The following is a 13,555-nucleotide window of genomic DNA, read 5'->3' on the forward strand; positions in this document are numbered from 1 at the left end:
CATCAGCACTTCCCCCTTCGAGTGCTGGGATCTCAGCCGCAGTATCTGACACTGGAGACTCCCTGTGGGGCACAGATCCACGCGCCCCAACCCCATCCCGAGCTCCAGGGCAGGAGGGAATCGTAGCAGGGTTGGAAAAATCCACCCCCAAGCCACGACTCCCCGGGAGGAGCGACCCCGTCCTGGGAGCTGAGACCCCACAGCGTCGGGAATTGCTCATCCCTGAAATCCCCTCTCCGGAGCGCGGCCGCGGTGGTTTTCTGCTGCGGGAGAGGGAAATTTCTCCCAACTGAAAAACAGCTTAAAGGGGACCCCAGGTGGTTGAAGCCAAGGGCGGCTGCAGCGGCAGCGCGGCCGGGAGGCAGCGCTGGGCTCCGGGACGCGGCGGGGCCGGGTCCTGGCTGGTGCTCGGGGGGATGGAGGGCTCAGCACCCGGGAGGCTGGAGCAGCCCGAAAATTCCCGGCAGCGGTGCATTGCATGGGCTGAGCACGTGTCCGCGGCGACTGCAGGAGGCGAGGGGGGGCTTGGTGAAGCAGTTGTTGGAGCAGCAGGAATCCTATTCCAAGATTTTTGGGGTTCTTGTGACAGTGCCAAGATGAGAGGCACATCTGGAGCCTGTCCAGCTGTGCCTCAGTTTCCCCATTGCTCTGACGCCTCCTTGGTGACCGGTGAGAACCTGGGAGGTGCCAACTGTTCCACTTTTCTCTCTCCCACCCTGTTCCAGCTCTGGGATTCGCGTCCCTCCTCCCCCCCCAGGCCCTTCCCTCCCACCACGGCACCTCCAAATGTGCGGAGCAGGAGCCTTGGCAGCCTCCCTGTGCCACTGTCCCACCTCCCGAGATGCCACCCAGGCGCAGGGGACGCTGTGATCCCCCATCTCCCAGTGGGCCGGGGTCTGCTGGGACAGCCCAGCCCAGGGAAGGAGGACAGCGGGATTTGGGAAGGAAGGTGTGCCCGGTCCTGGGAGCCCGGTCCTGGGAGCATTCCTTGCCGTGTGCCTGAGCGCAGGGATGTCACAGGGATGTCACAGGGATGTCACAGGGATGTCACAGGGATGTCACAGGGACACGGAGGCGGTGTGGACATGGCACGGTGGGGACCTGCCCTGGCTCAGGAGCCCAGCTGTGATTAATCAAACGTCCAAGTGAGAAATAAGGTGAAAAATGTGACTAAGCTGGGGGTAAGCAGGAGATGACTGGAAAAGGTGACAGGGATGGAGGGCTTTGCTCCTGGCCCCGATTCCTGCCTCCTCCACGGCTCATTCCTTCCCTGCAGTGGGAGCAGGTCTGGCCGTGGGGTCCCGGTCACCCTGCAGCACCCCGGGGACGTCGGGGTGATGGCTGGCCCAGGGTGGCACATGAAGGGGCTTTGGGGTGGTGGCAGTCTGGGGTGCCAGGTGTGGGGACACAGGGGTAACAGCTGTCCAGGCACGGGATGCCACGTGCAGGGACCTGGGGGTGACGACTGTCTGGGTTTGGGGTGGCACATGCAGATGATGGCCTCTTGGGATGGTGACAGTCCCGGAAGCCTGCAGGGACCCTGGGGCGGTGACTGCCCCACGGACAGGGTGCCATGTGCAGGGACCTGGAGGGGGTGGCAGCCCGGGGTGCCATGTGCAGGGACCTCGGGGTGACAACTCCCTGGGCATGGCGTGCTGCATGTGGGGACCTCGGGGCGACACCTGCCGGGACAGGGGGTGCCACAGGGACCCCCAGCCCTGCCTGCCGACCCCCAGTCCCCCCCGAGCCCCCCCCCCCCGCGGTACCAGCATCCCACTCCCCCTCCCTGCGGCCCGGGACGCTCCCCCCTCATTGCCGCACTGCCCCCCCCCTCGCCGCCCCCCCCGGGGGGAGGCCCCACCTCCCCCCCGCCCCCAGCCCCATTTCCCGGGCGGGACCGTTCAAAACCCGCCCGGCGCCGCCGCTCCCCGGATTCCGCCGCCGCTTCCCGGGGCCGGGGCCGAGGATGCTCCGGCTGCCGGCGGCGGCGGGGGGGCGGCGGGTGCGCGGCGGGGGCTGAACCGCGGCGGCAGCGAGCCCCGGCCTGCCCGGGACACTTGGCGGGGAGGAAGAAGAGGAGGAGGAGGAGGGAGGAGGAAGACGAAGAGGCCGCCTTCAGCCTCGGCCCCGCCATGCCGGGCCCCACCGGGGAGCGTGGCCCGGTGGCAGCGGCTCCCCGGGGGCTGTGAGCGGCCCGGGGCCGGCGGAAGGGGGGCCCCGGGAGGAGCTGGGGGGGCTCGGGGCGGAGGGGGGGCCCCGAGCGGCATGGCCAGACCCGTCCCCCCCCGCCGCCGCCGCTTCCACCGGGATTTAACCGGGGCTTGGATGCTTTCACCTCCCGTTTCCACTTCGGGAGGGCATGTGCGCGGGGGAAGCGGGCCGCCCCCAGCGGAGCCCCCCCGCGCCCTGACTCCACGGTGAGGGGCTCGGCCGCCAGCCCCGTCCCGCCGCCGGCCCCGGAGGACGGGGAGCGCCCGCCCGCCCCGGCCCCCCCTGGCCGGTGGGTACCGGGCGGGGGGCGGCGGGTACCGGCAACTTGTGACTAGCGTCCGGCGGTACCGACTGGGGGGAGCCCCCCCTCTACCCGACGAGATTTGGGTTTAAACTTTGGGTTTTGGGGAGCCCCGAAGATGCCTTTCCACCCGGTGACGGCGGCGTTGATGTACCGGGGGATCTACACCGTCCCCAACATCCTCGCCGAGCAGCGCCCCGTGGAGATCCCCGAGGATGAGCTGGAGGGTGAGCGGGTTCGGGGGGCTGCGGGGGCTGCCTGGGGATCAGGGGGGATGAGGGGGACATCCCATGGGCTTGCGGGGTGAGGCGGTTTGGGGGACCGGGAAGTCCATCCCGTGGGATGCGGCTGTGGGGGAGTCGGGGTGCGCGTTCCCCCGGCGCCGTGGGGAGGCTGAGGGCGAGCGGGATGCGGATGGATGGAGAAGGAGGAGGAGGAGAAGGAGGAGGGGAAGGAGGAAGGCTGAAGCGAGGAGGCGTGCGGGGGTCCCGGGCCCCCGGTTGTGGCAATATGACACAGCAGGGACCGGCGATAGTGGCGGGGGGCCGGTTTCCCCTCCGCGGCGCGGCGGGGTCACCCCCTCCCCGCTGTCATAATATGACAGTGGCTGGTGGCGCGGGGGACCCGAGGGGTGGCTGTCACCCGTGCCACCCCCCGGGTCACGGCAGCTCCACGCAGTCCCGGTGTCACCGGACTCCGGCCGGGAGGAGCGGCCGGCGGGGCTCTGCCCACCCGTGCGATGAGAGGGGCCGAGCTCAGCTCGCTGCCACCAGAATGGCTTTTTCCACCCCAAAAGTTTGCCGGGGCGGCGGGACGGGCACTGGCGGTGCACGGCTTTGGGGTGTCCCTGGGGAACCTGGGGGAAAGGGGTGCAGCACCCCCGGCTCCAGACCGGCACTGGGGGGGAACTGAGCCACGGGGGGTGACCCCACACATGTCCCCACTCTGCCTGGGGAGAGCGCCCTTGGCCCAGCACAGAACCAGGAGCCCTCGGCATCCCTGTGGGGAAACTGAGGCAGGGAGCCACAGGGCTGGGGGTGAGGAGAACCCCAAAATCCATTTGGGAGCCCCAAGCAGGCGCTCACACCAGTGTGCAAGGGCTGTGTGTGTGTGTGTGTGTGTGCAGCTCTGCAGGGTGTGCGTGTGTGCTGACGTGCCTGTCACAGCCTCACTGCAGGGGCTGTGTGTGTGTGCATGTGCTCACACATCTGTATGGTCACGCATCTGTGTGCTCACACATCTGTGTGGTCACACATCTGTGTGCTCACACATCACGTGCACGGCCTCGCTGCAGGGTGTCCCTGTGTGTGTGGCTGTGCCAGTCTCTGTGCCGGGCCAGTGTTTGTGTCACTGCAGCACGTGTGTGTGCCCATGCACAGCCTGGCTGCAGGAGGTGTTTGTGTGAGTGTGCACACGCACAGCGTCACAGCAGGACGGGCTGCACGCACAGCCCTGCTGCAGAGGGTGTTTGTGTGCCTGTGCACGAGCACAGCGTCGCTGCAACGTGCCGGGGGGTGTGCGTGTGTGTGTGTGTGCAAACACCAGCACAGCTTTGCTGCAATGGGGTTCTGTCTGTGTGCACGCACACGGTGTTTGTGTGTCTGTGTGCACAAGTGCAGCATCGCCGTGATGTGTTTGTGCAGGTCCATGCGTGTGCACACACAAGTGCAGCACCACTGCAAGGGGGTGTGGGTGTGCAGGCACAGGGATGTCACTGCAGGGGGTTTGTGTGTGTGTCTGTGTGTGGGTACTTGCACAAATGCAGCTGTGCCGGGTGTTGGTGTGTGCACACACAGGTGCAGCACCACTGCAAGGGAAGTGTGTGTGTACATGCACCAGTATCTCGGTGCAAGGTGTTCGTGTGTTCGTGCACACGCACAGGTGCATCTGTGCAAGGGTCGGGGTGTGCACGCACAGGTACAGCATCACTGCGAGGTGTCAGGGTGTGCTGCATCCCTGCACATGCACGTCCCTGCACGGGGGCTGTGAGTGCACGTGTGTGTGTGTGTGTGTGTGTGCGCACGAGCACATCGCTCTGAGGTGTTGGGGTGTGTTTGCACACTCGCATGCGTCACTGCAAGGTGTGTGTGCACACAGCTACAGCGTCACTGTGACGTGGTTCTGGCTGTGTCCCTGTGTGTGCACGCACAGTGTCCATGTGTCCATGTGTCTGTGTGTCTGTGTGTGTGTGTTTGCACACCCGGGCACATCCCTGCAGGGTGTTGGTGTGTGACACCAGTACAGCATCACCATAAGGAATGTGTCTGTCTGTGTGTCTGTGTGTGCACAGCCCCAGTGTCACTGCCAGGGGTGTCCCAGCCTCGCTGCAGTGGGGTGTGTGTGAGGCCTGCAGCTGTCTGTCCGTGTGTCTGTCCGTGTGTGCTCACACCCCTCTGTGGTGTCCCTGTGCCCACTCCCCGTGTCCCTGCACCAGCCGTTGTCCCAGTTCACCCAGTCCCCAAGGTCCCCGTGTCGTGTCCCCTCAGCACCCACCTGTGGCAGCGGGGACCGACGGCAGTGCTGGGAGACCCAGGGGGACCCCACAAGGTGCCAGACACCCACGGGCTCCCACCTCCTCCTGTCCCCCTGGTTTGGGGACACTGGTGACATGCTGACACAGCTTCACACTGGGGCTGAGCAGACTCAGGGCACAGCTGGGGCAGGGGGTGCTCGATGAGGAGCCAGGACCCCACTGGCCACTGTCAGGACATGTCCTTGCGTGTCCCCCAACATCCTGAACCATCTGATGAGGAGCTATCTTGGAGCTCTTTGGGATGAGCATCCTTGAAGGATTAATTTTGGGGGTGCCTGGAGTGTAGTGAGGCCCCCCAGGAGCACAGGGAGAAGCTGGAGGATCTCCCTGCCCAGGCAGGGACACTGGCCTTGGAGAAGCTCAGACTGACAGGCCAAAATCTCACAAAACTCCCCCAAAATACCTTGAAGACGTCACTGATGTGACACCATCCAGGCAGGGGTGTTCCCAAGCACTTGGAGTCAGTACTGTCACCCAATATGGGTTTTCTGCCCCAAACCCAAAGTTCACAGCCCATTTCTCCTGCTTGGATCCTCCAGCACGAATCCCCCTGGCAGTCACATGGAGAAGGAAGAGGCACCAACATCCTGGCCTGGCTTCCCACTGTCCCCCAGCACAAATTCCCTGGTCCTGCTTTTCCATCCGCCTGGTTCCAGCTTCACACATCAGGTGGCATCAAAAAGCCAGAAACTGCCCCAAAAAGGAGCAGAGTCCTGAGTGCGGCAAGAGGTGGGGTGGAGTCAAGGCACTCAGGCCATGCCTCAGTTTCCCTGCAGCATCTCCCTGCCATCCTGCAAGGATCTTCCCCCACATCCCAGGAGTTCCTGTTGAGCCAGAAACCCCCAAACCCCCCACTTCCATCCTCCTCTGCACTGGACAGGGCTGAACACTGCAGCAATTTCATCAAGATTTGGGATTTTTTTTTTGTGTGAAGAGTGGCACAGCTCCAGCACCCACCCCTGGACCCCAGGATGGGGGCACAGACCCACCCTAAGACTATGGGATGGGGCACAATCCCACCCCGTGATCCCGGGATGGGACAGTCCCCAGCCCCCCATGGATCCTCAGGAATGTTCCCGGCTGGATGCTGCAGCACCGTGGGGATGCCCCCAACGGCAGTGCCCACCTGGTGGCACCCCAAGCTCAGGCACATCCAGGGATGTGTTTTTAGGGCAGAATGCCGCAGTTTCGGAGGTGGCAGTAGCGAGGGCAGGGTGGGTGCGGCGAGCGGGTGCTTGGAATTGGGGCAACTATTCGGGGTCTGTTGGGCAGGTGGGACCCTGCTGGGCAGGTTGGGGATCCCACGCTGGCCGGGGGGGGCAGGTGGGATCCCCACAGGGGTTCTGTGGGTGCTGGAGCGGGAAGTTCAGCCGGACTCATTCCTGCTCCCCCCACAGAGATCCGGGAAGCCTTCAAGGTGTTCGACCGCGATGGCAACGGGTTCATCTCCAAGCAGGAGCTGGGCACGGCCATGCGCTCCCTGGGGTACATGCCCAACGAGGTGGAGCTGGAGGTCATCATCCAGCGCCTCGACATGGACGGTAGGACCCCGGCAACCCGGGATGGGGACAGGGACGGGATCCCCAGCTGGGAGAAACACACAATCCTCCCGTATTTCCACCCCACGTGCTGGACACGACACGGGATGTGGGATGAGCCTGACCCAGGCTCTGCCTCCCGCTGGAGCCTCCCGCTCATCCATCATCATCATCATCATTGCCACTGCAGCTTTGTTTGGGATGATTTAAGGATCCTGGATGTTTGTGGGATTGCTAAACCTGCTGGGACCGCACTGCTGAGGCTGGATCCTGCACCCAGGGGTGGGTCCTGCACCCTGGGTCGTGTCCTCAGCACCCATCACCCACCACCCTCCAGCACTCGCTGCCACCGTGACCCTGTCCCCACCCCTCCCTTGCCCATAGGGACCTGAAAGAGCTCCTTAATTTATTGCTTTTCCTTTTTTCCCCCATTTAAAAGCCTTTCCGGCAGCACTGCCAAGACGCCGCTCCCCTCGTTACTCATCGTTAGTGCTGCCCTGACAGCCCCATGCCAGCGTCCCCACAGCCAGGGGACATGGCCAAGAGCAGCCACCAAGCACCCCTAGGGTCACGGCCACCACCAGGGTCATGGCCACCACCAGGGTCACAGCCACCACCGGGCTCCCTGCTGGAATTCAGGGTCCAACTGTTGTTCAGAGTCCTGGACAGTGCTGGGCTTCCCCAACCAGTACTGGGGGCTCCAGGTGACACTGGGTGTTCCCAGGTCCCATTGGAAGGGGGCCCAAATGGCATTGGGGGTCCCCAGTGACTACTGGGGGTCTCTACATGGCAATGAGAGTCCCAGCCAGCACTGAGGGCCCCAGCCAGTGTTACCATCCCAGCTGGTGTTGGGGACACCAAACTTTGTTGGAGGTCCCCACCCAGTGTTGGAGTCCCTGGTTCGTTTTGGGTGTCCTCAGCCAACATTTGTGGTCCCCAGTTAGCCCTGGGAGAACTCCAGATGACATTGAGGTCCCAGCTGGAATCAGAGTCCAGCTCATCTTCATGTCCTGGATGATACTCGGTTTCCCCAGACAGCACTGGGGTCCCAGATCACATTTTGGGGGGACTAGGTGGTATTAGGGTGTCTCTAGTCCACACTGGGTGTCCCCAGTTGGCTCTGGGGCCCTGGCTGGCACTGGGAACCCATCCAATGCTGGGCATCCTGGCCAAAGTTGGAAGTTCCCTAAATTTGCTGGAGGTTCCCAGCTGATCTTGGGGTCCCCAACTGGTTTTGGGGATCTGTGATGACCCATGGGGCCTCTTCTGGGAGGGGCAGTGTCCCACGTTCCCCATGCCCAGGCAGAGGGTGACGGCCACTCCTGTGTCCTGCAGGTGACGGGCAGGTGGACTTCGAGGAGTTTGTGACATTGCTGGGGCCCAAGCTCTCCACCTCGGGCATCCCGGAGAAGTTCCACGGCACCGACTTTGACACCGTCTTCTGGAAGGTAGGGACACCCCCGGCCCCACGGGAAGGCAGGACACCCCTGTCCTCCATGGGAAAGCAGGGACAACCCCAGCCCCACAGGAAGGCAGGGACACCCCCAGTCCCTCCTGGGGCATCACCCCAGAACCTGCACCAGGGGTCCAGGGCCAAGGCTAGGGTTGGGATCAGGGATAGGATGAGCGTCAAGGCTGGAATTGGGGTTGGGCCGATGGTGAAAGTCAGGCTCTGGGTCAAGGACAAGTTTAGGGTTGGTTTAAGAGTCAGGATTGGGTTTAAGATTAGGGTTAGGGTCAAGCTCAGGCTCAGGCTCCAGTTTAGGGTTAGTATAAACCTTGGGGTCAGGGTCAGCACTGGTTTAAAGGTCGGGGTTAGGGCTATATTTAGGATCAGGGTTGGGGTTGGAGTCAGGGATAGGATGAGGGTTGGGATCAGGTTTAATGGTGGGGCTGGGGTCAGGATTGGGGTCAGGAACAGGTTCAGAGTTAGGATTGAGGTCAAGGTCAGGACTGGGGTCAGGGTCAGGATCAGGATGAGGTTCAGGATCCGTGTCAGGGTGCACTCCCCTGAGCTCCTGTGCCCCTGTCACAAACAGGGCCACATTTGGGGCCAGCACCCTCTGGTGCCCCTCGCTCTGCTGGGGGTCACCAGGACACCAGGCCTTTCCCAGAGAATTCCAGGGTGATCCACCCATACCACCACATCCAAAGGTTCTGGGGGACCCCGGAGCCCCCTGTTCTGCCGGCCATGGGGTCACCCTGAGCCCCCGGTCCCTGGCAGTGTGACATGCAGAAGCTGACGGTGGACGAGCTGAAGCGGCTGCTGTACGACACCTTCTGCGAGCACCTGTCCATGAAGGACATCGAGAACATCATCATGACGGAGGAGGAGAGCCACATGGGCACGGCCGAGGAGTGCCCCGTCGATGTGGAGAGTGAGTGCCGGGCACCGGGAATGCCAAAAGCCACGGGGACGCCAAACCCCTCACGGGGATGCCAAACCATGGGGATAGCACTGGTTACCCTTAGTACAAGGAGAGTGTATTTGGGATTGGGGTAACGCGGTGTTTGTCCCACCCCCAGCCTGCTCCAGCCAGCAGATCCGCCAGACCTGCGTGCGGAAGAGCCTCATCTGCGCCTTCGCCATCGCCTTCATCATCAGCGTGATGCTCATCGCCGCCAACCAGGTGCTGCGCAGCGGGATGAAGTAACGGGGGGCCCCCGCCGCCGGGGACCCGCAGCGACAGCGAGGAGGAGACACCTATAAATATCTATAAATATCTCTATGTACATCCATCTGTGGCCCAGAGACGTGACCCCCCCGGGCGGGGGGCAGCCGAGGGGACAGAGCCGCGCCGGGGCCCCGCCGTGCCGGGCGCTGCCGTCGCTGCTGCTCGCAGAGCACGGAGACTTTGGTACCGACACACCGACCCCCCCTCGCCAGACAAAATCCGACCCGTGAGTGCATGTGACGTGCATGGAGCCCCGTGAGCCCCCTCCCCGCGCCGGGCCGGCGGCGGATCCCGTCGGATTCTCCGATCTAGCGTTAGAGCTCATATTTAGGATAAACCAAATCATCCCCTAAGCAATACACGTGCCTGAGATGGTTCCTAGAGCCGGGAGCGTTTGCATGGACTTGGCTGCCAAGGGCTGGATTCCACCCCCCCCAAAGCCCCTCCCTGTCCCCGTGCCGTGCCTCGGTTTCCCCACCTGCCCGGTGCGGGGTCATTCCTGACCTCCTGCTTGATGCACTTTGAGCCGACCCCCCTTGGGAAGAGCCGGAGCGACCCCGAGGCCGGGAAGCCCCGCACGCCCCGGAACCCCCCAGCCTGTATGTAGCACCCACCTGGGCACGGACTGGTTCAGATTTGGGGCTGTTTCTCATTCTTTGGAGTTTTTGGGGTTTTTGGGGTGGTGTTTTTGTTTTTTTGGTTTTTTTTTTTTTTTTTTTTGTTCTTCCTGGTTGGTTGTTTCTGATCTGAAATAAAACTGGGATTTCTGAAGCGCTCTGGGCTGCAGGGGCTCCTGGAGATGCTGGGGTGGAGGGAGATGGGGTGGGGCCCGGGGAGCACCTGTGGGTGCTGCTGAGTCCCCCTGGCACGGGAGGTGGGCACTGCTTTGGGGGGCTGTGACCCCCAGGACTCCACAGGCTGGAGCATCCCTAAACTTTGGGGCAGCGGGACCTGCTCCTTCCCAGCAGCTCCCATGTCCCCCACCCCACTCCAGCTGTGGATCCTGCTGCAGGTCCTGCCTCTTCCCATGGATCCCAGTGGTTTCATCCCCCTCTCCACATCTCATGCCCTGATATTTTATGTTTGGTTTGATGAATGTTGTTGCCTCCACGAGGAGGATGCTCAGCCCAAGCCCCTTCCCAGAAGTGTTTTCACCTGAGTTAACAGTAATTCCAGCAGGAACCAGGATCAGTCTGGGGCGCTGGGAGAGGCTCCACAGGGTCACAATTCATGGGCCAAGCTGGGGATGCTGGCCCAAGGCTGGTGGCGGGTAGCACCCTGTTACTCCTGATTTACACCACTGAGGCCTGGCCCCAGTGTGAGCCCCCCCAGGCTGAGGGACATCGGGAATCTCACATCTGTGTGCACTGTGGGAGCCCATTCCCACCTAATGGATCACCCTCCCCGAGCCCCCAGCGATGCATTTTTAATGGCAAAGAGATTAAAGGAATAAATAAAAACAGGAGAAGTGCTTGGGGCTGGGAAAGAATCAGGCAAAGCTGCTGCTCCCCTATTATGGGGCTGGAGGAGCCCATCCCAGGACACTGGGGCTGGGACATCCCCACCTTCACCTCCCTGGCTGCTCCCATGGGGAAAATCATTTCCTTGCACCAGCATAGGAATTCCCACCCTGCAGCACCACGGGGCGGGGGACACCCCATTTTTTGGGATGCCAGGAGGAACTGATGGCATTTTATTGATTTGGGGTTTGGGTGGGGCCTTTTTTTGATCTCCTCTAATTTATCAAACAAATTGAAGTGAACGTCCAAATGAGATATGGAAATGGGAAGTGCTCCACGGCAATGAAATCACTCCGGCTGCCTCGCAAAGTGCGGGAGGCTCCGCATCCGTAATGAAATTTCATCCATCTCCCGTAGAAAGTTTGGATTTTTTATGGACTGGCATTTCCAAAGGAGCCACGTGGCCTCAGAGACATGTGTGTATATATATATATATATATATATTTATTTTTAACCAGGTCTATTATAGACACTGTGAATAAACATAAGAGAAGGGAAAAAAAAAAAACCAAGACAATTTAATTTGCCAGGAAATACAATAATGTAAAAGAAAAAAATTAGATAAAATTAGATAAAAGGAATAACGCCATCCCCCAAGCTTAGCGTTTCAAAGCTGCTCAATTGATTTTAATGGGAATCGGCAGAACGGATGTCTTGGGGCGGGTTTGGAATGGCAGCTCCCGATCCCGGAGCAGGCGGGACACCGGAGCGGGGTCCCAGCCGCGCCCCTGCTCTGCCGCAGAGGCGATGGATCACTGCGGCTGCTGCAACAGCGATGCTCCGGGATAATTCAATTAAGGGACCGCCAGGAAAGGCAAAAACAAAGGGAATGTGCCGGGAGGTGGGGGCTGCCGCGGGAGAGGGGAGGTGGGAGGGAGCAGGACCCTGCACGGGTTCCCTGGACATGGGGACAACAGAGCAAAAGTGGCAGCAACCCCAGCGGGGGGTGCAGGGCTGCGATTCCATAGCTCTGGGAAGTGTTTGGGATAGGAAGGGAAGAAGTTGGTAACAGTTGTTTCTCTCGCTCTTGTGCTGCAAGAAGTGTGGGATGGGCTCAGCTCCACCCCTGTCCCGGTCCCATTCCCATCCCTCTCCTTGTCCCATTCTCTGTCTCCATCCCCAATGCCATCCTCAGTCCCACTCCTATCCTTATTTCCATTCCTCTCTCTGTCCCTTTCCCCTCTCCCCATCCCCACTGCTGTCCCATCCTCATCCCATCTCCATCCCCATCTTCTCCCCATCCCTGTCCCATCCTCATCCCTGACCACTCCCCATCCCCACTGCTGTCCCATCCTCATCCCATCTCCATCCCCATCTTCTCCCCATCCCTGTCCCATCCTCATCCCTGACCACTCCCCATCTCCATTCCCTTGCTTATTTCCACCCCTGCCTCAATCCCCATCCTTGACCCTATCTCTACCCCCATTCCAATCCTTTTGTCCATGCCTCTCTCTGTCCTGTCCTCACCCAGTCCACATGCTGTCCCCATTCCCACTCCTGCTCCCGTCCCCCCCTCTCCCAGCAAGAGCTGCCAGAGGACACGGGCAGAGCCCAGCGGGGCTGCGCTTGGCAGGGGCCCAGCAGCCGCTCATTTCCCTAAAAGCTTCCCGATAAATTACTCCAGCTCTTGCTCCAGCAAAGGCACTTTGGCTCGGGCTTCACTATTGGGCAGCAGCTCCTCACCCCCAGCCCGGGGACAGTGAGTCCATCCCTGCAGCATCCCTTGGGATCGGGTACCAGCCATCCCTGCGGGAAGGAGCCACAGCCCCATCCTGCTTTGGTGTCCTCCTCCCGCAGCCTCTTCCCATGGATGAGCCCACAGAGGCTGTGTCCCACCCCACTGGGACAATCCATGGCATTGTCAGCTCCTGCCACCTGCTGTAACACACACCCCACAAATCCTGCAATTCCCAACCTCCTCCTCCCCTCCGGGAGTTACACAGCTCCATGAATCCACGACATCCTGCAGGTGATGCCGGGCTCGGCCTGTTGGCCACACGTCCTGCAGTTTTTGTGGGAAAACCCCAACTTTAACGAATCCCTCTTGGCAGCCCCTATCACCTTCCCCTGGACAGGTTGGAGCTCAGCAGGGAATGCTCCTGCTCTTGCCTTTCAGCTTTTATTGGCTTTATTAATTTCTGCTTCCAGAGAAGCTCAACTCCTTGGGAGCAAGGAAGACCATGGAAAGGCTGTGGGCGTTGTGTTTTACACTGGAATTTTCATTTACAGTTGGGTTCCAGAGCTTACCCAGACAACTCTATCTAATTTAAGCTGGACCTGGGGAGCCCTGAAGTTTGGAAGTGTTGGGTAAAAGAACCCCTCCTGGATCAGCTGGAAAACCCACCAGGACCGGAGCACATGGAGCAGGGACAGGCCTGGGGGCTGATCAAAGCACAGCTCCAATCAATGTGGGGAACAGGGAAGGATTTGGATGTTGACTGGGGAAAAAAATCCATGGAAGGGACTGGAGAGGGAATTCCTTGATCTGTTGGTGCTGGTGGCCTCACAAGGTGTCCAGGAGTGTGTCCTGGCTGCCATCAGAGCAGCCACTGTCCCCCCAGGCAGTGAAGCCTCTCAACATTCCCCAGGACTCTTCCCCGTGCCAGGCTGGGGCACGGGGATGCACATCCAAGCTTGGAGAGAATAGGCCCAGCTCCCACTCTGGAGCATCCCATAGTCCCTGGGGAGTCCCCACTTCCCATGTCCTTGGGGGCAGGGTTGCCTTGCTCCAGGAACTCCCATCCATTCCCAAAGAGGAGCCACCTGGGTGCTCTTAT

General features: G+C 61.2%; 1 protein-coding gene across 1 annotated transcript; it reads left to right on the forward strand.

The window, feature by feature from the left end:
• Positions 1–1,983: 1,983 nt before the first annotated feature.
• Positions 1,984–10,032, forward strand: CABP7 (calcium binding protein 7). The gene is made up of 5 exons (XM_068209180.1): positions 1,984–2,739; positions 6,443–6,586; positions 7,919–8,031; positions 8,808–8,961; positions 9,110–10,032. The coding sequence occupies exons 1-5, from the start codon at positions 2,631–2,633 to the stop codon at positions 9,235–9,237; spliced, it is 648 nt and encodes a 215-aa protein (XP_068065281.1). The 5' UTR covers positions 1,984–2,630; the 3' UTR covers positions 9,238–10,032.
• The last annotated feature ends 3,523 nt before the right edge of the window (positions 10,033–13,555 follow it).

Source organism: Anomalospiza imberbis, chromosome 18 (genome assembly GCF_031753505.1).
Source record: "Anomalospiza imberbis isolate Cuckoo-Finch-1a 21T00152 chromosome 18, ASM3175350v1, whole genome shotgun sequence".
Classification (NCBI taxonomy): domain Eukaryota; kingdom Metazoa; phylum Chordata; class Aves; order Passeriformes; family Viduidae; genus Anomalospiza; species Anomalospiza imberbis.